General features: G+C 52.9%; 2 protein-coding genes across 3 annotated transcripts; one reads left to right on the top strand and one right to left on the bottom strand.

The window, feature by feature from the left end:
• Positions 1-1,515: 1,515 nt before the first annotated feature.
• Positions 1,516-7,405, top strand: ZNF526 (zinc finger protein 526). 2 transcript variants are annotated; one of them, XM_066373618.1, is made up of 2 exons: positions 1,516-1,608; positions 4,793-7,405. In XM_066373618.1, exon 2 carries the CDS (start codon positions 4,810-4,812, stop codon positions 6,814-6,816), a length of 2,007 nt encoding a protein of 668 aa, XP_066229715.1. In that variant the 5' UTR covers positions 1,516-1,608; positions 4,793-4,809; the 3' UTR covers positions 6,817-7,405. The 2 variants fall into 2 exon arrangements, with proteins under 2 accessions (XP_066229715.1, XP_066229716.1); XM_066373619.1 differs by lacking the exon at positions 1,516-1,608 and adding an exon at positions 2,693-2,814.
• A 2,483-nt stretch (positions 7,406-9,888) lies between these two features.
• Positions 9,889-20,388, bottom strand: GSK3A (glycogen synthase kinase 3 alpha). Its single transcript, XM_066373617.1, has 11 exons — positions 19,605-20,388; positions 17,769-17,956; positions 15,629-15,712; positions 15,360-15,470; positions 13,668-13,798; positions 13,470-13,576; positions 12,626-12,723; positions 12,454-12,549; positions 11,855-12,041; positions 11,106-11,198; positions 9,889-10,563 (listed from the first exon to the last, which is right to left on the bottom strand). Exons 1-11 carry the CDS (start codon positions 19,903-19,905, stop codon positions 10,490-10,492), a joined length of 1,470 nt encoding a protein of 489 aa, XP_066229714.1. The 5' UTR covers positions 19,906-20,388; the 3' UTR covers positions 9,889-10,489.
• Between the last annotated feature and the right edge of the window lie 321 nt (positions 20,389-20,709).

The raw sequence follows: 20,709 nt of genomic DNA, 5'->3' as shown, positions 1-20,709 counted from the left end.
GAACGATAGTGGATCCATGTCGGGGTTGGAATTGGCACAGGGTTGCTGGGTTGCTTTCGCCGGTCTGTAATTTATACCGCCGGGTCATTGTTTCCCCACTTCAGGACCTTTTGGAACTATTCCTCTCACGCACTACAGCCCCCTCCTAATCACGACCTAAACGCCCACATTACCACTGCTCCCAACTGCGCATGGCAAAAGACTGCAAACAGGACGGACCTTCCTGACTCTAATTAGAGCCCAGGCCCCTATAATGAGGACTTGAACCCTCCTCTTTTAGATTGCCTCTTACTCCTAATGGCAACCAGGAACCTGAAACCCAGCTATTTCATGATCTCAACTAGAATCCCTTCTCATCCACAGAACCCTCAACTCCCATCTGTAAGTTCCTTCCCCTGATCAGGACAAGGACTCCCGCATCTCATGTTAGGAACCAATACTTCCTTCCTGATTGCAATAGGCCCCTCTATCCCGACCATGAATCCCACTCCCCCTATAACCCCTCTAGTCTCTTTCCTCCAAGGTCACAGGACCTCCCAATAACCCATCTCTAACCTATGAGTTTCTCTCTGGATAGAGCAGCTCTCTTATCAGAAAAGTTGGAGTTCAGGCTGCGTGAATAAGCCTCCTCCCCAAAGGCGGAGCCTTGGGCGTGGAGGCCACCCTGTCCCACCCCCTTAGGTGACTCAAGGTCAGTGCCCGCACCTGCATTGAGATAGGTCCCCTTCTGTACCAGTTCCCACCCCAGGAATTATCTCTCTTTGGGAGGCAGGAGACCTAGGTCCTGCCTGGCACTGGCTCAGCCAGCGCTGGTTCTGCTTGTATTGCAGCAATGACCCTTCCTCTCTCTAACGGCAGCTGTAACCTATTGAAATCCAGTTCTGGGTCAAAAGCACGTTGGTGCCCAATGAGTGAATATCATTAAATCAACCAAAGAGTGGGAGGGAAGGGAAAGTCAACTGAGAAGGAGTACCTGTACATGCGTGTTAAATGGGTTATAGTGAGCACCCTCGGTGTTATCAGGCCCTGTGTTGAGCATTTTTATGTATTTTCACATAAAAATAAAAATTTTGTTTTCACATTTTATGTGATTTCATCCAGTCCCCTCAACAACCTTTTATGACTCAAGCCCATTTCACACAGGAGTAAACGTGAGGCCCAGTGAGGGGTAGTACTCCAAGAAGTCTTGCTCGAAAGCTGTGCTCTCCAGAGATGCTTAGACTCTTCAGCTATAAAATGAAAAATGACACCTCTATTTAGGTCTCCCGCTGCTTAGTTCACTCCGTGGGCTCTCGCTTTCCAGTGGTGCTCACTTCTCTCCACTTTCAGACTTGGCAGAAAGTCGGCCGAGAGAACTGCGCACGCGTTTCTTGGAGCCCGGAGCCCAGCACACAGGACTCAGTTGTGTGCGTGGAGAAACTCGCGGAGCCCCGCCTGAGCTTCAACACGCAGGCTCAAGGCCGCGTACATTACGCTGCCAGCTCTGATTGGCCGTCACGGGTAAGGGCACCGCCCAATGGGAGGTGTGGATAGTGAGGGGTGCCGCACTCCTGGAGCTGAGCGTCTGTGTCAAGAGCCGCGGGGGCTGCAGGGAAGCGAAAGAGACTGGTGAGGGGCTCCGGGGGGTGAGCGGGCAAAGAGAGCGCTGGACGAACGGCGAGATTGGAGGGAGGACGAAGGGACACCGGGGGTCGAAGAGCTTTGGGGCCTGTGCTATGGCGGGAGCGGCGCGGGGTGGCAGGAAAACGCTCTATCGTGTGTGCCCTGGAGCATTGATTGAGCCCCCGCGATGTGCAGGAACCTACGCTTGAGCCCGCCGTTCCTCCACCCCTTGCAGGGAGCTCTTAAGTTGCGGGGTTGATAATGTCTGGTCAGAGAAAAGGGTTGTGTGGATATGCAGCGGGAAAGTTGAATTCCCAGGTCGTTGGTGGGTTTTTTCCTGGAAGGACTTGTAGATCTACTGCATAGAAAGCCCCCAATCCTTCTGCCAAGAGTTAATGATCCAAGACTGGGAAGGGGGAATGTAAACGAGGAAAGTCTGAATGTTAGTCTCTCGGGCTACCTTCTAGGACATTTACTGGGTGCCTACTTTATGTAAGCTTTACACCAGGTACTGGGCCTTGTCCTAGAGTTCTGTTTGGAGTGGGGCTGTAAGCAAGGAAGATTTAAAGTGGTTGACTACAGAGGACGATCCTTTATTGAATGGCTATTGTGTACACCGCTCTGGCAACTTAAAATTAGTGAGAGTTAAGGAAAGTTTAGTGCCTAGGCTTTTTTTTTTTTTTTTTTTTTAGAGAGGAGAGGGAGAGACAGAGAGAGAGAAGGGGGGGAGGAGCTGGAAGCATCAACTCCCATATGTGCCTTGACCAGGCAAGCCCAAGGTTTTGAACTGGCGACCTCAGCATTTCCAGGTCAACGCTTTATCCACTGCGCCACCACAGGTCAGGCCGTGCCTAGGCTTTTAATGAATTATTTACTCAAGGAGCATTTATTGGGCACCAACTGAAAGCAGAGCTCTGTGCTGGGCTGTTATTGTGGGAGTTCACAGCTTAATAGGAGAGTCGATCTGGTGGGAGAGGTGGAATGTGCACAGAGACAATTAAACTCTTCTTCTTTTTATTTTTTTTTTTATTTTATTTTTAACTTTACTCAGTTTTTTTAGAGAGAGAGATACAGAGAGAGAGAGAGAGAGAGAGAAGGGAGAGGAGCATAAAGCATCAACTCTCATATGTGCCTTGGCCAGGCAAGCCCAGGGTTTTGAACCGGCGATCTCAGCGTTCCCAGGTCGACACTTTATCCATTGCGCCACCACAGGTCAGGCTTCTTTTTATTTTTTAATGTTTATTGTATTGATTTTAAAGAGAGAGAGGAAGGGAGAGAGGAGAGACAGGAACATCGATATGCTTTTGTATGTGCCCTGACTGGGGATCAAACTGGCAACCTTTGTGCGTCAGGACAGTGCTCTAACCAACCAAGCTATCTGGCCAGGGCAGGGTCTCACTTCTTGGAGGGAGCATTATTCATTCACTAAATACCTACTCAGTGCCTGTTGTGTGCTAAGTGTTGTTCTTGGCACTGCAAATACTGTTTATCAGTTATGAGCACACTAAAATCCCTGCCCTCTGGGAGCTTAATATGAACAACTTTTATGTGCCAGGTTGGAAACTGAATTCCACCTGCCTTCTGGCACTAACAAACGAGTTAAAGAAGAGATGGAGAAGGTGAAAATTGAATTTGGAAAATTAACTACTATGCTTGCAGGGTTGTGTGGGGGGGTCATTGGGGTCATTTGCTGAAGGGCCCCAGGGCCCTTGCTGTGTGAAAGGACCTGGGTTGGATCTAGCTCACACATCTAGAAGGGAAAATGGGGCACATAGAGAAAGTTCAGTAGTTAAAATCTCTGCCCCTTGCCTGACCTGTGGTGGTGCAGTGGATAAAGCGTCAGCCTAGAATGCTGAGTTCGCTGGTTCGAAGTCCTGGGCTTGCCTGGTCAAGACACATATGAGAAACAACTACTTCTCTCCCTCTTTCTCTCCTCTCTTAAATCAATAAAAATCTTTATAAAAAGAAAAAAAAAATCCTTTCCCTTGCAGTGGTTTTGTTGGTGACAACAATCACTCTAATGAATCAGAGTTGTTCTGCCTACAAGCCAGTGAGGAGCATAAAAAATTTATCCCAGGTTCATAATTTCTGTGATAGAGGTGACACTGTGTAACATAGGAACCCCGAGGAGGAGGGGATTAGCCATCAGCCTCAGGCTGTAGACAAGTTGTCAGAAAAGGCTTCACAAAGGAAATCCTAAGGAGTTTGCTAGACAAAGAGAACTTTCTTGGCAGAAGGAATAGCAGCATCAAGACCTAGGGTCTAAAAACATCTCTGGATAACTGTAAGTGGTTCTGTCTAGCCTTTATCAAGTACCAGGAACTTTGTAGTCAGTACTACTTTTAACCCCATTTCCCAAGTGAGAAAACAGTCTCAGAGAGAGGAAGTGAGTGACGAAGCTCAGATTCAAGCCAAGAACAGTCTTGTTCCCAGCCATAGGCCTTTTTTTTTTTTTTTTTTTTTTTGCGACAGAGAGGGACAGATAGAGACAGACAGAAAAGGAGAAAGGTGAGAAGCATCAAGTCTACATTGTGGCACCTTAGTTGTTCATTGATTGCTTTCTCCTATGTGCCTTGACTGGGGTGAGAGGGCGGGTACAGCAGAGTGAGTAACTGCTTCCTCAAGCCAACAACCTTGGACTTCAAGCCAGTGACCTTTGGGCTTCAGTCAGTGACCATGGGGCCATGTCTATGATCCCAGCTCAAGTCAGAGACCCTGAGCTCAAGCTGGTGAGCCCGCGCTCAAGCCGGTGACCTCGGGGTTTAGAACCTGGGTCCTCTGCATCCCAGTCCAACACTCTATCCACTGTGCCACGTACTGGTCAGGCAAGGCCCTAGGCTCTTAATCTCTTTGTCTTGCTACATCTCTGTGTCTCCATGTAGAAGGAGGAAAGGTGTTGCACAGAGGGAACTGCACAGGCAAAGACCGAGGCTGGAAAAGACATGTTCACAGAAAGGATACAACTGGCCCTCAGGGTGAGGAGGGCTGTCTTTTTCCTGCAGATAGCTGGCCACCATGAGACATGTTTTAGCTTCAGAGTCGTGGGCTCATTGAAGACTGAAACGTAAACACTGGATTTAGACTTGGTGGCTAACAGAGGCTAGTGAGTGATAGGATGGGCAAGGGAACTGCTGAGACATCCTCCTCTCCTTTGATTCCTGGTGTCTCACCAGCTCTCATCTTTCTCCAGGCACAGCCTCCCCTACAATGGCAGAGATGGTGGCTGAGGTCACTGAGATGGCCGAGATGCCAACACAAATGTCACCAGGGGCAGTAGAAATGTCGATACCAGTGTTTGGGGAGATGACAGAGATATCAACAGAGGTGACTGAAATGAAACCTGGGGAGGCCCTTGCCTCATCCCTCTTTTTCCAGCACCATCAGTTCATGTGCTCTGAGTGTGGCAGCCTCTACAACACACTAGAGGAAGTCATCTCGCACCAGGAGCAGCACGTGCCCACTGTCACCGAGGGGGCACTGACCATCCAGGATGCTGGTCTGGAGCCAGAGCTGATGCCAGGTGCTGAGGATGGACCCTTCCAGTGTGGTGAGTGCAACCAGCTCATCCTCTCTCGTGATGAGCTCCTGGCTCACCAGGATGCCCACCTCCGGGAGTCTGCAAGCCAGATACAGTACCAGTGTGGGGACTGCCAGGAGCTGTTCCCCTCACCTGAGCTGTGGGTGGCACATCGGAAGGCCCAGCATCTTTCTACTGCAGCAGCCGGACCACCAGTGCCGCCACTCCCACCACCTCCAGCACCACCACCTCCACCCTCTGCTCCAGCTGGAGTCAAGATGGAACCTTACGAGTGTCCAGAGTGCTGTACACTCTGTGCCACCCCTGAGGAGTTCTTGGAGCATCAAGGTGCCCACTTCGACTCCCTAGAGAAAGAGGAATGCAATGGGCTAGAGGAAGACGAAGAAGATGAAGATGATGATGAGACAGAGGAGGAAGAGGAAGCTTTAGCAGCAGAGATTGGTGATGATGCTATAGGAGGTGAGAAGTCCACGGCCAACCAGGCCCAGAGCTGTGGAGACTGTCCTCAACACTGGACTTCAGCAGGGGCACGCCAGCAACACCGGCAGGCATCCCGTGGCCCAGCATCAACAACCCACCCCTTCTGCTGCAGCCAGTGCCAACGCAGCTTCAGCTCAGCAAACCGGCTGCTGGCTCATGGGAGGGCTCATGTTGGTGGCACACATGAGTGCACCATATGCTTCAAGGTCTTCAAGAAAGCAGCCTCACTGGAGCAGCACCTACGGCTGCACCGTGGGGAAGCCCGCTACCTCTGTGTGGACTGCGGCCGTGGCTTCAGCACAGAACTCACATTGGTGGCTCACCGGCGAGCTCACACTGCCAACCCATTGCACCGCTGCCGCTGTGGCAAGACATTTAGCAACATGACCAAGTTTCTCTACCACAGGCGCACCCATGCAGGCAAGAGCGGGGTGCCCCCCACCACTGCAGCAGCCTCCCGTCCTCCAGCTGAGCCCAGACCCCCACCAACACCCCCTACCCTGCCTGCCCAGCTACCCTGCCCACAGTGTTCCAAGTCCTTTGCCTCAGCCTCCCGCCTTTCCCGGCACCGGCGCACAGTCCACGGGCCCCCTGAGCGGCGACACTGCTGCGGGGTCTGCGGCAAGGGCTTCAAGAAGCTGGTCCATGTTCACAACCACCTACGGACACATACAGGCGAGAGGCCCTTCCAGTGCCACTCCTGTGGCAAGACTTTTGCTTCTCTGGCCAATCTCAGCCGCCACCAACTGACCCACACAGGTGTGCGCCCCTATCAGTGCCTGGACTGTGGCAAGCGCTTCACGCAGAGCTCCAACCTGCAGCAGCACCGAAGACTGCACCTGCGGCCTGTGGCTTTTGCTCGCGCACCCCGCCTCCCCATCACCAGTCTCTACAAGAGCCCCTACTACTGCGGGACATGTGGCCGCTGGTTCCGCGCCATGGCAGGCCTGCGCCTGCATCAGCGGGTTCATGCCCGAGCACGGACGATAACACTGCAGCCCAGATCACCACCGCCTGCCCCGCCCCCGCCCTCCCATCCTCAGCAAACTATCATGTGCACTGAGCTTGGGGAGACCATTGCCATCATTGAGACATCCCAACCACTGGCACTTGAGGACACACTGCAGCTGTGCCAGGCAGCACTGGGGGCCAGCGAAATGAGTGGGCTGTTGCAGTTGGACACGGCCTTCCTGTGACATAGCTGAGAGCAACAGCAAAAGAGTTTGATTGCAACAGCAAGTGTGAGCACCTCTAGGGAAAAGAGGGACCACCCCCTGGCAAGCCATTCTGGCACCTACTGGGTGCCAGGATCCACTGTGGCCTCTTACCCACTGAGTCCTCAGAACAGCCTTGTCAGTTTTCTCGTTACCTTTCTCTGTCGGAGGGAAACTGAAGCTCTGAGACATGATACGATCTGTCCCAGGTCACCCCACAAAGCAGGGTTTGCCAAGGTTCTTTGCATCACCCTGCTGCCCGGCCACATTAGGTAACCTTTCCTGAGCCCTGCTGTGTTCTCAGGTGTGTGCCCCATAGGTCTCCAGGTCCACTGCTGTCTCCTGGCTCTATCCTTCCCTGGACTATAAGCACCCAGGTTTCAGCTCTGCCTGGTGAAGAAGACACTTCTCTGGGCTTCCTTAAACTCAGTTTTAACAATGTGGAAGGAAACCTGTTGGTGCCCAGGTGCTCAGCTGCAGACGTGATGCTGGAGACCTGGGAATGAGTCACAGGCTCTGTCCAGGAGGCCTGCAGTGTGGTAGGTGGAACATGTTCAAGTACAGATGGCCATGTTCTCCAAATGTGTCTTGTTGATTCTTTCAGCTTGGGTGTCCAAAGGCCTCTTTCTGAGTGTTGAGTGATGTTTGAGGCAAGGAGCAAGCCAGGCGTCTGATCTGCCCCTTGGGGCAGACATCTCAGCCCCGGTTCCTCAGGGTTGTAATGGGGACATGTGTGCATGGACAGTAGGTTGCAGACCAGGGAACAAAGCTCAGTGGTGGGAGATCAGGAGTTAAGAGACTTCCAAGAGGAGGTAGGAATCTGCTAGCAGACAAGAACATTCCAGGCAGGAAGCACAGAGGATGAGTTCTTAGTATGGTTGGAGACCGTCCAGTCATTCACAACACAGTAACAGTGAACGTTTGACTCCCTAGCCGTGGCAGGCACCAGTGACCACTGTACATGTATTATGATCCCAACAGGCCTGTGAGGTGATCTTGGGATTATCTGTGTTGCACAGATGAGAAAATGGGCAGAGACTTGCCCAAGGTCGAGGTGTCACTGAAATTTGCACCCAGGCCATCCCTTCAACCCATGTCTGTAATCAATGTTATCGAATGTGACCTGAAACCCTTGCAAGGGCTGGGAACTCAGAGGATTCATTTTAACCGGAGGGAAGGTGAGTCAGTGTCACAGAACAGTTGGGGTCTTGATCACAGGTCTTGGTAAAAGGAAAGAATCTGCAACCTTTCCAAAGGTTCCCTGAGGTGACAAACTACCTCTCAACACAAATGATATATACAGCAGATCAGGTTTGCTGGGCAGGCTCCTCCCAGGCCTCTGCAGATAAAGGTGCTCCAGCAGGTGAGGCAAACAGGGCAGAGTGAGTTGTCTGGGAGGCCTAGACCTGGGAAGGCCTTGAAACCAGGCTAAGTCAGGGCAGTCCGAGAAGGGATGGGTCCTAATGGGGGTTAGGGCTCCCTGAGGTCATGGTGGGCAGAGGGGAGTGGGAGGTGGATGAGCGTCACCCTTGGTGACCTCATGGCTGACCAGATGTGAAAAACAGTGAGGAAGGGGTTCCCAGGAGCCTGAAGTGTGTGCCCTGAGCCCAGATCAGCTCTTCTCCCCTCATCTGGTCCACTTGCTTTATGTATTCATCATATGAAAAAGGTGATACCCACTTGGTGTTGAGCAGGGAGGGCCAGGGTTTGCTTTGGGCAGTATACAGGTGCCCCAGGGGCTGGCCTAAGCAGACAAAAGTCCAGATGCTACATGGGCAAAGCTCCTCTCTGGCCTTTTTATGTCTTTGTACTGATTTTAGTGCGAGAGGACAGGAGAGAGAAAGAAAGACAGGAATATCAATCTGTTTCTGTATGTGCCCTGACCAGGGATCAAACTGGCAACCTCTGCTCCAGGACCACACTCTTAACCGACTCAGCTCTCTGGCCAGGGCTCCTCTCTGTCTTTCTTGACCAGTGGAGCACATGTCAGTTGCTCCTCCCCAGACCTTCTTCCTCCCGTGAGGCCACTCTCCTCACCTATTGCTGGCACCAAGTAGAGGAAGAGGTCCCATTTCCCTTTCCCCATGGCCTCACCATCTGGCCCCAGCATGTTTTCTTTTTTTTTTTTTTTAAGGGGGGGACAGAGATAGAGGGACATACAGGAAGGGAGAGAGATGATAAGCATCAAGTCTTCTTCACTGTGGCTCCTTAGTTGTTCATTGATCGCTTTCTCATATGTGCCTTGACCAGGGGCCTATAGCAGAGTGAGTGACCCCTTGCTCAAGCCAGCGACTTGGGGCTTCAAGCCAGTCAACTTTGGGCTCAAGTCACTGACCATGGGGTCATGTCTATGATCCCACACTCAAGCTGGTGAGCCTTGCTCAAACCAGATGAGCCCGCGCTCAAACTGGCAACCTCAGGGTTTCGAACCTGGGTCCTCCACGTCCCAGCCCAATGCTCTATCCAGTACGCCAGTTCCTAATCAGGCAAGCAGCATGTTTTTTTCTAAGTGAGTGTAAAAGTCAGGGGTCTCTGCACCAACCTTCCCAAGGGTGTCACTTCCCAGCATCACTAGGAGGTAGGGCCAGGTAGGTGCCCTGTTTAAGGCCTGGAAACAAAGGCTTGGGGATCTGCTAGGCTTTGAGAACAAGACCTCTGTCTCCATGCATGCCCACCGAGAGTCTACACAGCTAAGTTTTGTATACACCAGACCTTGAAGCAGCAGGAAGCAAAGACTGAGACAGCTCTTTGTTCAAGCCCTAACTCTGCCATTATGCTCTGCGGCCATGACTTCTCTCCTTCCCTGGGTGGAAGCAGATGATTAGTGCTGGGTCCAGGGGGCAAGCTCCTCCAGGCCTCTGCTGCGCATAAACCAGACCAGTTCATCCTCACACAGGAAGGTTGGGCACCGGGGCCAGAACCCAGACTCAGGCCTCAGATGAACCAGCCTAGGTTCACTCTACCCTGTCCCCCTGCCTGAGATACAGCCTGCTCCTATCCCAAGACAGCCCACCAGGCACCTCCCTCACCTCTGTGGAAATAGCCAGACAGAAGCAGGTTTTCATGCCAATAATTTACTGAACGGAGGTCTGTACACAGGCAAACCTTACTGTGGAAACTAAGACATCAGGACCCCACCCCCACCCTACCCCTAACCCGGCTCTCCAGGGTGGGGAGAGGAGGGAGGAAATCTCAGGGCAGAGAACAGAAGGGGGACACAGCTGTAGGAGAGGGGGAGCCAGGTTGGACGGTGTGAATCGACGTTTTCTTTAAGAAAAAAATTATAACAATCTATTTACACCCGGGGGCCAGGAAAAGAAGGAAATGGGCTGGTCTGGTTCTATTTACAAGGGACACAAGAGGGGAGGGTGGGTTGGAGGTGGAGGCCTGGGAAAGGGAAGGGGGCCAAGGAATAGGAGGTTCTCTTGCCCCCAACCCCATCCATCCTTCCTTCTCTTCCCTCCCCACAACCAGTTGAAATCCTCTTAAAATGCCCACCATAGGGGTGAGGCTGGTGAGGGAGGGACAGGAGGAGGGGACAGGAATTCATTTACCTCTGACCTCTAGTCTAGGGGCCCAGCCAGGGCAGGAGCTATGCCCCCCCCTTTCCAGCCCCACCTGGGGCTCCCAGATGGAAAGGTAGCTGGCAGGGCCCTCAGGATGAGTTAGTGAGGGGAACTGTGCCATCAGTAGACTGCCATTCCGAGCTGGTCTGAGCCTCACTTAAAGCTGAGGAGGAAGAAGGAGCAATTATTAGCCTTTCTTTGCCTTTTTAACCCCCCCTCCCTCCCCCCAATCCCCACAAGCAGGAAGTCTTGTGAGATGCTACATTAGAAATTGAAAGCTGTCATGTTAGGTCCAGGGCTGCAAACTCAAATGCCAGAGAGCCAGGTTGGTCCCTGAGTGGGTCACTGAGTGACTCACCAGAGAGCCAGGCCCCACCTTAAAGGGGATAGCTGGAACTCAGCCCTGAGGAAAGGCATGCCTACTGCTGTCCCATCTGATTTTCCCCCAAATGACCCCAAATTGTAAATGTGGGCAACAAATTCAACTGTTTGTGCAGGCTAACACATGTCTTTTGGTTTTACAGTTAGCATTTCAACACAAACCTAGGTGACCATGCCCAATACAAGTGGCCACTTGCGTGTTGTAAAACATGCTTTCCATACCATCCAACGGCCAGCAATTTTGAAGTACCTGGAGGACACTCAGGGCCTGTGAAAATAGCCCCCTGCCCCCCAGCTGAAAAGTGCTGCTCTGCCCTGACTTACCTTGTGAGGATGGGGTGAGGGTGGCAGTGCCCGCCGGGGACCTCAAGTGAGGAGGGATAAGAATGGCATTGAGAGATGGTTGGATGGAGAGTTCTAGAGACAGGAATGGACATGCCTTGTCAGAGGGCAGGGCATGGCATCTGTAGACCCAGATGGGGTTAGAAAAGGGTACTGAGGCCCTGGCCAGTTGCCTGAGCAGTAGGGCATTGGCCAGGTGTAATGATGTCCCAGGGTCGATGCCCCGTCAGGGCACACAGGAGAAGCGCCCACCTGGTTCTCCACCCCTACCTCTTCCCCTCCCACAGCCATGGCTCAGCTGATTCGAGTGCATTGGCCCAGGCACTGAGGATGGCTCCGTGGAGCCTGAGCCTCAGGTACTAAAAAGAGCTTGGCTGTGAGCATGGCCAGGTAGATAGCATTCGGGGCACATGCGGGAGTCTGTATCTCCCCTCCTCTCACTTGGAAAAGAAGGAAAAAAAAGGCTGTTGAATGGAAATCTGGCTTTTGGCAAGGCCAAAACATGGACACATGTTGCTGCTGAATAAAGGAAAAACTGCAAAGAACCTAGTACAGATCACAGGGTGCCAGTGAATCAGGTTTGGGTCTCACTGAATTGTGGCGTCTCTCCTGTGCCCCAGGCCTTCCTCGTCGCCCACCCTTAGCTCTCTACTCCTGTGTTCAACACCAAGCTCTTCTCCACAATCACTGGCTGCCCCTCCAGCTTCCCCCAACCCAGGCTGTGCCCTCACCACCAGGACTGAAATTGAAGAGGGGGGGAAGCGGGCGGTTGTTGGGAAGCTGGATTCCATGACATCGCAGTTCATCAAAGAAGCTGTGGGCGCAGGCTTCCAGCGGGGAGAGCCTCGAGGATGGGGTGTACTCCAGCAGGCTAGAGCAGAGCGCGATGGCCTCAGGTGGCGTTCGAGATTTGAACACCTGGAAGGAGGCGCAGAAGTCACAAGGGTGAGAGGCTCTGGGCACTGACATGTTCCTGTGCCTCACTGCCACAGCGCCCACAGCAAATGTGACTGCCCGCCTCCCACAAACCCACTTTCCAAATAAGGAAACTGAGGCACGACCACTGAGGGAAGTTCAGTTTGTATCAGGTGAGCAGCCGACCAGGTCTCATGACTATAGGCTCTGTCATAAGTCTGTTTCCCACTATAAAACTGGGGCTCCTAGATCTGCTATGGGGCCTCAACTTTTAGATTACTAGAAATTCCATAAATTGAAATCTGATAAGACATTGACCCGCTCCCAAGCCATGACTCTGTAGCCAGGTCCCCAGACCAGCTGGCATCCAATGGGGACCTTAGCTTTGCTGCCTGAGCCCCTAGCCCTGCCCCACCTTTGTCCAGGGGTGAGCTTTAATCTGGGGGAACTTGAACTCGGTGTAGTTGGGGTTCATCTCTCGGATCTGTTCCCGGGTTGGTGTTCCAAGCACCTGTAGGAAAATAAGGGGTCTGAGCCAGGACCCCTATCACTTAGCCCCACCCCTGCCCACCTGGCCTTGCCCTCACCTTGATGATCTCCACCAGCTGGTCTACTCCACTGTCCCCAGGGAAGATGGGCTGGCCCAGAAGGAGCTCAGCCAATACACAGCCAGCTGACCACACATCTAAAGGGGAGTGAGGGAGGGTTAGGGCTCCACGCCCATCCCCTCACAAACACTTCTGTCCCATATGAGCATCCTGAGAGGGGCCAAGAGCCCCATTTTCTCAGCTCAGAGAGTAAGCGCCTTGCTCAAGGTCACACAGTTTAGGAACACTGGAGCCTGACTTTGAAGCTCCAGGCCTTCCACTCTCCAATCTAGGTGAACAGCTGCAGCCTGGTACTCTTGCCCCTTCCTGGTCTGTACCTTGACCTCTACAACACAAATTCCTACCTAAGAAGCAGGCAGTTTCCTCACACTGCTGATGAACATCTCCTCCAAACCCTTCATGTCAACTCTTCGTGCCTGGAAGGTGGCCCTTTCATCTCCACCAACAGAGAGGGACACAGAGGCCCTGTGAGCAGGTCACACCCTCATAACCTCACCTCAGTTTTCCCCAAGGTCATCATCAACCCCTCCCCCTGGATGAGAAGAGAGGTTCTAGAGCCACTATGGACTCTAGAGTCAGGTCAGCTTTCAAAGCCCAACCCTGCCCAGTCCCGGCAGTACAACTGCAGGCAGGTGGCCTCACCGTTCTAAGCCTGAGACTGCTCATCTATAAAGGAACATATTATAGCATTGCCCTCCTAAATTTGTGAGGACTGCATATAAGAATAGATATTAAGCTTTATTGCCAAGCCTGGCAGACGTATACAGAACACAAAAAATGGCCATGACTGCCATCTCCGCTCCCAGCCTCCCGTAAGTCTGACCGATGGATGAAGTGTAATCAGTAGCTCCAAAGATCAGCTCTGGGGCCCGATAGTAGCGAGAACAGATGTAGGAGACATTGGGCTCCCCCCGGACCAGCTGCTTTGCACTGTAGGGAGAGGTAGGCAGCAGTAAACACAAGGCACAGGCCGGAGTCCCTCATCATTTTGGCCACCCAACACACCCCAAGTCAGGCCCACCTGCCAAAATCACAGAGCTTGAGGACAGCGGTGTCAGGGTCCACCAGCAGGTTCTGGGGCTTGATGTCACGGTGACACACACCCTGGGAGTGGATGTAGGCCAAGCTCCGGAAGAGCTGGTACATGTACACCTGGGACAGATGGGACAGGATTTGAGACCAGCTCTCCCCACAGCATACCACTGCCCCACCCTTCTGGCCCGAGGGGCCCTTCCAGGTCCTGTCTCCGACCTGAAACCCTTCCGCTGCCCCTTGGTTCTCAAACTTTAGTGTGCACCAGTCATTTGGAGGCCTTGTTAAAATAAGGACTGCTGGGCCCCACTCCCAGAGTTTGATTCAATAAATTCAGGATACAGCTTTTGCAACAACTCCCAGTGCTAGTGCTGGTCAACACTGTGGGAACTACCGCTTCAATCCTGTATCTCAGCAGAAGCCTGATGAATAAGACAGTGACATCAGGAAGGCCTTGTTTTAGAGGCTGGGGAGCCAGGCACTCAGGTCCCCCAAATCCACTGGCTGCAGGAAGGGCTCAGCCCACTTTACCTACCAGTCAAACCACCCACAAGCTGCCCCTCTCCAGATGGGCTTTCCTGCACTCTCCCACTGACTAAAACCTAAGTGCCAAGACAGCAGTGATCATTGTTTTCATCACTGCCTCACCGGGCCTGGCAGGTAATAAATGCTCAAGACTACTTCCTGGGCCCCTTCCTCCTCTGTTCCTGTTGCCCTTGGCCGGAGATACCACTTCCTCACCCTGTGCCTGGTCTCCTCCCAGAAGCCTTCCTTGATCCTTCTCGCCCCAAAGCAGGCAGGGCTGGGGGCCTTCTGTGTTTCCAGAATTCCCTGTGCTCCTTCTAGGAAGGCAGTTGCTAGTAGTTTTATAGATCTCTGTGATGATACTTGTCTACCCTGCTAAACTGAGAGGCTTCAAGGGCAAGGCCTGGGTCTTAGTCAACTGGGCCTTGAAAAATGCTCATTGCTGGGCCTGACAGACAAGCAGCCAGAGAACTCCCCTCCCCAGAGGTGAGGTCCCATAGCACCAACCACTGACAGAGCCCCGAGGCTCGCCAGGAGGAGCAACTGGGCCCCCTCCCACCTCCTCCCAATGCAGCAGGTTGTCCCAGCCTCTGTTCTCCGCATCATCCCTAGGCCCACTCACTCATTCATTCTTATTCACTCATTCTTTCATTCATTCATTCAAACAATTGCTGATGGATAAGAACACACAGGGCTCAGCACCAGGCACTGGGGAATGAACTGCAAAGAAAATGGATGAAGGTGCCTTGTCTCCTGGCTTTGTGGACACTAACCTTCCTCCAACCTCACCTTCTCCCCACTCAGCTGCCAGACCTCAGTATGTCCTGCTCTGCATTCTTCGTCACCATCATCTGATTCTGAGCTGCTTTCTCCAACACCACCAGTCTCACTGGGCTCCCAGTATAGCCCCAAGCAGGTACCTTGCAGCCTCCCCAGCCCTGGTCAGCCTCCCTCCCTGATTCAATCAGGCCTCAGGCTGGGCTGCCCTGCATTTGGTGAGCTCCATCTCTGAGGGTATGGGGACAAGGACAAAGAACACAAGGCCGCTAAAGACCAACAGAAACTTGGAGAACAAGGGAACCCACCGAAGGCAGGAGGGTCCGGAGCCCCTAACTTCTTGGGCCTGGGCCCCAGCAGCCTGCCTGCCTGTGCCCACCTTGACATAGATGATAGGGATGGTCAACTTGGCCTTGGTGAAATGGCGGGCCACCCGGTACACCGTCTCGGGCACATATTCCAGCACCAAATTTAGGTAAAGCTCGTCTTTCTGTGGAGAGCAAAGGAGAGGTGTGAGGCACTGTGAAAAAAACAAATGGGGAGGGAAGGTTTGAAGAAAAGTAGGGAAAGACTGGCAGTCATGAAAAAGGCAGGTAGGAAAACAGGTAGAGTGAAAGGGAAGGATTCCCCCTACCCCCAAGGTCTCACCTTCTCCCCACTGGAGTAGAAAAAGTATCTCAGCCTCACGATATTGCAGTGGTCCAGCTTCCGCATAATCTGTAGCTCTCGGTTCTTATAGGCAAAGGGAGAGAGCTTCAGAAAACCACCAACTCTCTTTACCTCCCCTCCCTAGCACCCCTCAACACAGCCCTGCTCCGCCATTCCTGCCAACAGAGCCAGGCAGTTATCCCATGTGTCCCAGCTCACAGGCCCCCTGGGGCTGCCCCTAATTCTTCACCCCCAACCTACGCCTCACCCACAAGCTGGAGATCTACGGGTCAAACCCAAACCATAGATGTGCTGGCTTCAGTCCATTTTTTAAAATGTTCAGTTTATTGCGGACATTTGAAAATCAAATGACTTCACATATAAATCCGGTTTTGCGGCTTCTCTTAAAAACTTAGATGATATGGCCGCATGAGGCCCACCCCCCTGCATGGTACATGGAACAACAGACAAGTAGGTAGCCATCCAGTTCACCCCAGTCCCCACTCCTCCCTAGTGCTTCCCCTGGACGCATCTGGGCCCTTGAACCCTGGCTTGGATCCTGAATCCCACACTCCAGGTTTCCAATTCTCATGGTCCCAAAGAGGACCCAGCCTCAGCCTCTTACCAGAAGGCCCAGTCTCAGCATTCTTCCCCATTCTCTGTTCCCCTCTGGGGCCTCAAAACTCCCCACCCTCTGGTCCTTTCCACTTCTGGCACCAACACTAATCAAATTCTGACTGACATCCTAAAGCTCTTCCTGCCCCTGAGAGTACTCACTGTCTAGACCCTAAGCCTGTTTCCCTCTCAGTCTATACTCTCTTCTTCTATGTCCAGACTAGCCTAGCCTCCAAAATGCCACCCTTCACATACCAATTATCAAAAAAAAATATATATATATACACCAATTATCCCTTGACTTCTACTCCTCCATCTCCTTCTCGTCCCCTGGGCATCCACCAGCTTACATGGACACCCCTACTTCAGCAGGATAGAGCCCCACAGCAAGGCATGTGGTTTGGTGAGCACTGGGCAGGCGGGATTCCACCCTGCGCTTACCAAGGACTGGGGTAGAGTGAGACCTTTGCACTTATCAGCCTCACCAGCTTCCTTTCTCCTCTGAGCAGAAGCTTAACTTAGTGATTAAGATGGAAAGCTAGGGGCCCTGGCTGGTTGGCTCAGCGGTAGAGCGTTGGCCTGGCGTGCGGGGGACCCAGGTTCAATTCCCGGCCAGAGCACATAGGAGAAGCGCCCATTTGCTTCTCCACCCCCCCCTCCTTCCTCTCTGTCTCTCTCTTCCCCTCCTGCAGCCAAGGCTCCATTGGAGCAAAGATGGCCCGGGCGCTGGGGATGGCTCCTTGGCCTCTGCCAAGGCGCTAGAGTGGCTCTGGTCTTGGCAGAGCGAGGCCCTGGAGGGGCAGAGCATCGCCCCCCCCCCCCCCCCGTGGGCAGAGCATCGCCCCCTGGTGGGCAGAGCATCGCCCCTGGTGGGTGTGCTGGGTGGATCCCGGTCGGGCGCATGGGGGAGTCTGTCTGACTGTCTCTTCCCGTTTCCAGCTTCAGAAAAATACAAAAAAAAAAAAAAAAAAAAAGATGGAAAGCTAGGGAATTAGAACCTAGTCTTGACCTCTGATGATTCTCTTATCTGAGTCTGTTTTTTATTTCTGCTTACTTAAAATGGGAATAACAGCACCTACATCTCCACACAATCTTTTTTTTTTTTAAGTGAGAGGAGAGGAGATAGTAAGACAGGCTCCCCGCACATATCCGACTGGAATCCACATGGCAACCCCCGTCTGGGGCTGATGCTCTAATCAACTGAGCTATCCTCAGCACCTGAGGTCGACGCTCGGACCAACCAAGGTAAACATAATCTTTATATAAATTAAGCAAGAACCTACCTGCAAAAGCACTTACAAACAGCAAAACCCCAATCAACTGACAGCTCTGGGCTTTCCTGGAACCTACATTCCCATGTCCCATACAACTCCCTTCTTTCCCCCTTCTCCTCTGGCCAAGGCTCCGATCCCCTGTGGGAGCCCAAGGCCAGTGCTCTTGCTGGGACTCTCACCAGTCATGCCTAGTTAAACCTTCTTGTCCCCATTCTCCCCAAGCTACCCTATCCCCCCCCCCCCCAAGCTACCTTGAACCTCTTATCCTGGAGAACCTTCTTGATGGCTACCAGCTCCCTGGTCTCTGCCAGCCGTGCCTGGTACACAACTCCAAACGAACCATTGCCAATCACTTTGATGTCTGTATAAGCCACCTCCTGGGAGCGCTCTGGGCCTTGGCCTAAAGTGGCCACCACTGTGGTCACCTTCCCACTGTCACCTAGGGAACAAAGGAGACACAAAATCTACTGACCTTTTCCCCCTGGCCACCACCCCATCCTAGGACTGTGGTGGGAAGGGAAATCTCCACAGGAAGCTCTCTGGGACTTCTTTTTCCTTTTTCCTCCTCCCATTTAGGAAGACACTGGCACCTGAACCTCTTTCTGATCTCGAATCTCTACTTCTAGTAAGCAGCAAACTACTGGGTTCTCTTAGTCTGGGGAGACACTGACACTCCCAGCTATTAAATCCACCCGAGTTCACTGCGCTCTGGCTCTCCTGACTGGGGAAAGCCTGACCTCACCTCTTCTACTTCAGAGAGCACTAACCTTGTGGTATTTCTACTTTAGGAAAGCACTAACCTTCCTTACACCTCAGGGGAGAATGACCTCTATGTCCTCCCTGGTGAAGCTGGTAACTTCACCACTGGTTTTTGGTGATAGAAATAAATGACTCCTCCCAGCATCAGTGCTAATGACTTGACTCACCTTGGAGACAGTTAGCCCTTATTCAAATACTTTGAAGTTAGAGAAGGCACTGACCTGACCTCGACCTCATCTGTGTGGTCCAGAGCCCCAGACCCCTTCCTGTATGTGGGTGGTCCCTAAGAGAGAAGCACTAAATTGTCAAACTGGTGAACCTGCTCTCTAGGATCAGAGGGCTAGCCCAGTCTCAGTCCCTCGTAGGAAAATTGGACTTCCCAGCTCCAGTCCCTAAATAACAGCAAATTGTGGTGGCATTCTTTGGGGCCAGTGATCACTTTTCTTCAGGAAACTGATTAAAGGTTCCCCAAAGAAAAGGGATCAGTGATGAGTCAAATCCATTTTGAGGGACCAGTTAACACCTTCTTTTGGAAGTTTTGAGTCTGTTTAGTTACTTTTCCAGAGCCAATAATACCACACCACAGAATAAAAAACAGATATCTATAGGGAACTGTGACACTCCCCATCCCATCGCATTTTTGTGAAAGGAGACCCACTGAGCCATGTTTTTTGAAGAACTGTGACTACGACTTGGTCTGAATGCTGACTCCCAATGTCTTTATTTCTAAGAATTAGCAACCATTAATTTCCACCACTGGAAGTACAGTTCTACATAGTATGAAGAGATAATGATACCAGGCCTTGTTTTAAAGGGAAGATATGACCTGGGTACCAGATTTGGAAAGCTGTGGCCCTGTTCTTTGGAGTCACGGTAACCCCAAATACTTGTTAAGTGCTATGCACTCCGTATCTCCATCTTCTAAAGGGAAGCAAATTCAGATCCCCCCTTTTGGGTAGTGGTGGTGATTTTATTCTTGTTCTCTTTGGGAACAATAACCCTTGAGCCCCATTTATAAGAAATGATGACTCCTGATCTTGGATGGCAACATCCGATGCCCATCTTTAAGCCTCAAGGACCTAAGACCTCGGTATTTGAAGACGGAACCTGTAACCCCTGTTTCTTTCAGGGTTACTAACTCTAATCCTAAACTCGAAGTAGCGGTAACCCCCCCCCCCCCAGTTTTTCTCTGAGAGGAGAACTCAGATTCCAGTTTTTAGAGGCACTGACCTCGAGCTCTTATCTGAGCATATGACAGAACCTGATGGACGCTAGAGGGGCTTCAGGAACCCTGACCTCCACCCACCGCGGACGTCGCTAATACTCACGGCCCAGCTTCACTCCAGGCGGCGGGAAGCTGGTGCCCGCGCTGGGGCCGCCGCTGCCTACTCCGCCGCTGCCGCTAGGGCCACCTCCAGAGCTCGAGGCCCCCACGCCCCCACCCATGGCTCCGACTGACGTTTTCCCGCCGCTGCTGCCGCCCGGACCGGAGGCCGAGCCCCCGGGACCGCCGCCGCCGCCACCGCCGCCGCCGCCTGGCTCCGCGAACGAGCTGGTCCGCGCCCGGCCCGAGCCCCCGGGGCCGCCGCCCGAAGGCGGGCCGCCCCCCGAAGGCGCGCCGCCGCTCATGGCGCCGAGCGCAGGCACACGCCACGGGGCTCGGGCTGCCCGGGCTGCCGCCGCCTCCCCCGGCCTCCGGCCTTTTTCAGGCCGCGCCGCTCGGGCTCCGGCTCCGGCCCAGCACCCGCCGCGGGGCACACCGGGAGATGTAGTCCGTCTATCCTCGGCGCTACCGTCACCGCCCTCGGCCCGCAGAGAGCCGTGTAGTACGTCGGGAAATGGAGTTCGCGCAGCCTTCAGAGTAGACTGCGAGTATGATGGGCCCCGCTACACGTAGGGAAGTAGAATTATTGACAATAAGTCAGTCGACTGTGTCCACGGAGGACCCTGAATTACTTGGGGAAGCTGAATCAGAGTCGCACACTCACTGCACTGTGGCAACGGTGGGCCCCTCAGTGTGCCTCAAAAATGTAGTCTCAGCCTCTCTCAATGACTTGATGCACGCCGGGAAACGGAGTCTAGTCGTTCACTGAGTTGATCGGGATTCCCACCGGCGCCAGGTGTGCTCTGGGAAATTGAGTCTGCGCAGGAGGATCCCGCACATACCGGACCATGAGGCAAGCCGGGAAATGGAGTCATCGCCACGCCCTCACCGCATTGCAGGTGTAAAGAGACTTACAAAGTACGTCGGGAAATGGAGTCCCATGTGATCCCTAAACCCTAAACGCATACTGCAGTTCCGAAAACAGGCTAGATCAGGAAATAGAGTAGCTATAGCGCTCCTCTTCCATCGTACGCTAAGCCTCAGTTCCTGTCGGGATATGTAGTCAACACCAAGGCTTCGGAGCTGTTGCTACAACGAGCCCTTGTGTC

The sequence above is a fragment of the Saccopteryx leptura genome, chromosome 3 (assembly GCF_036850995.1).
Source record: "Saccopteryx leptura isolate mSacLep1 chromosome 3, mSacLep1_pri_phased_curated, whole genome shotgun sequence".
Classification (NCBI taxonomy): domain Eukaryota; kingdom Metazoa; phylum Chordata; class Mammalia; order Chiroptera; family Emballonuridae; genus Saccopteryx; species Saccopteryx leptura.
This window is presented reverse-complemented; position numbering and strand designations above follow the sequence as displayed.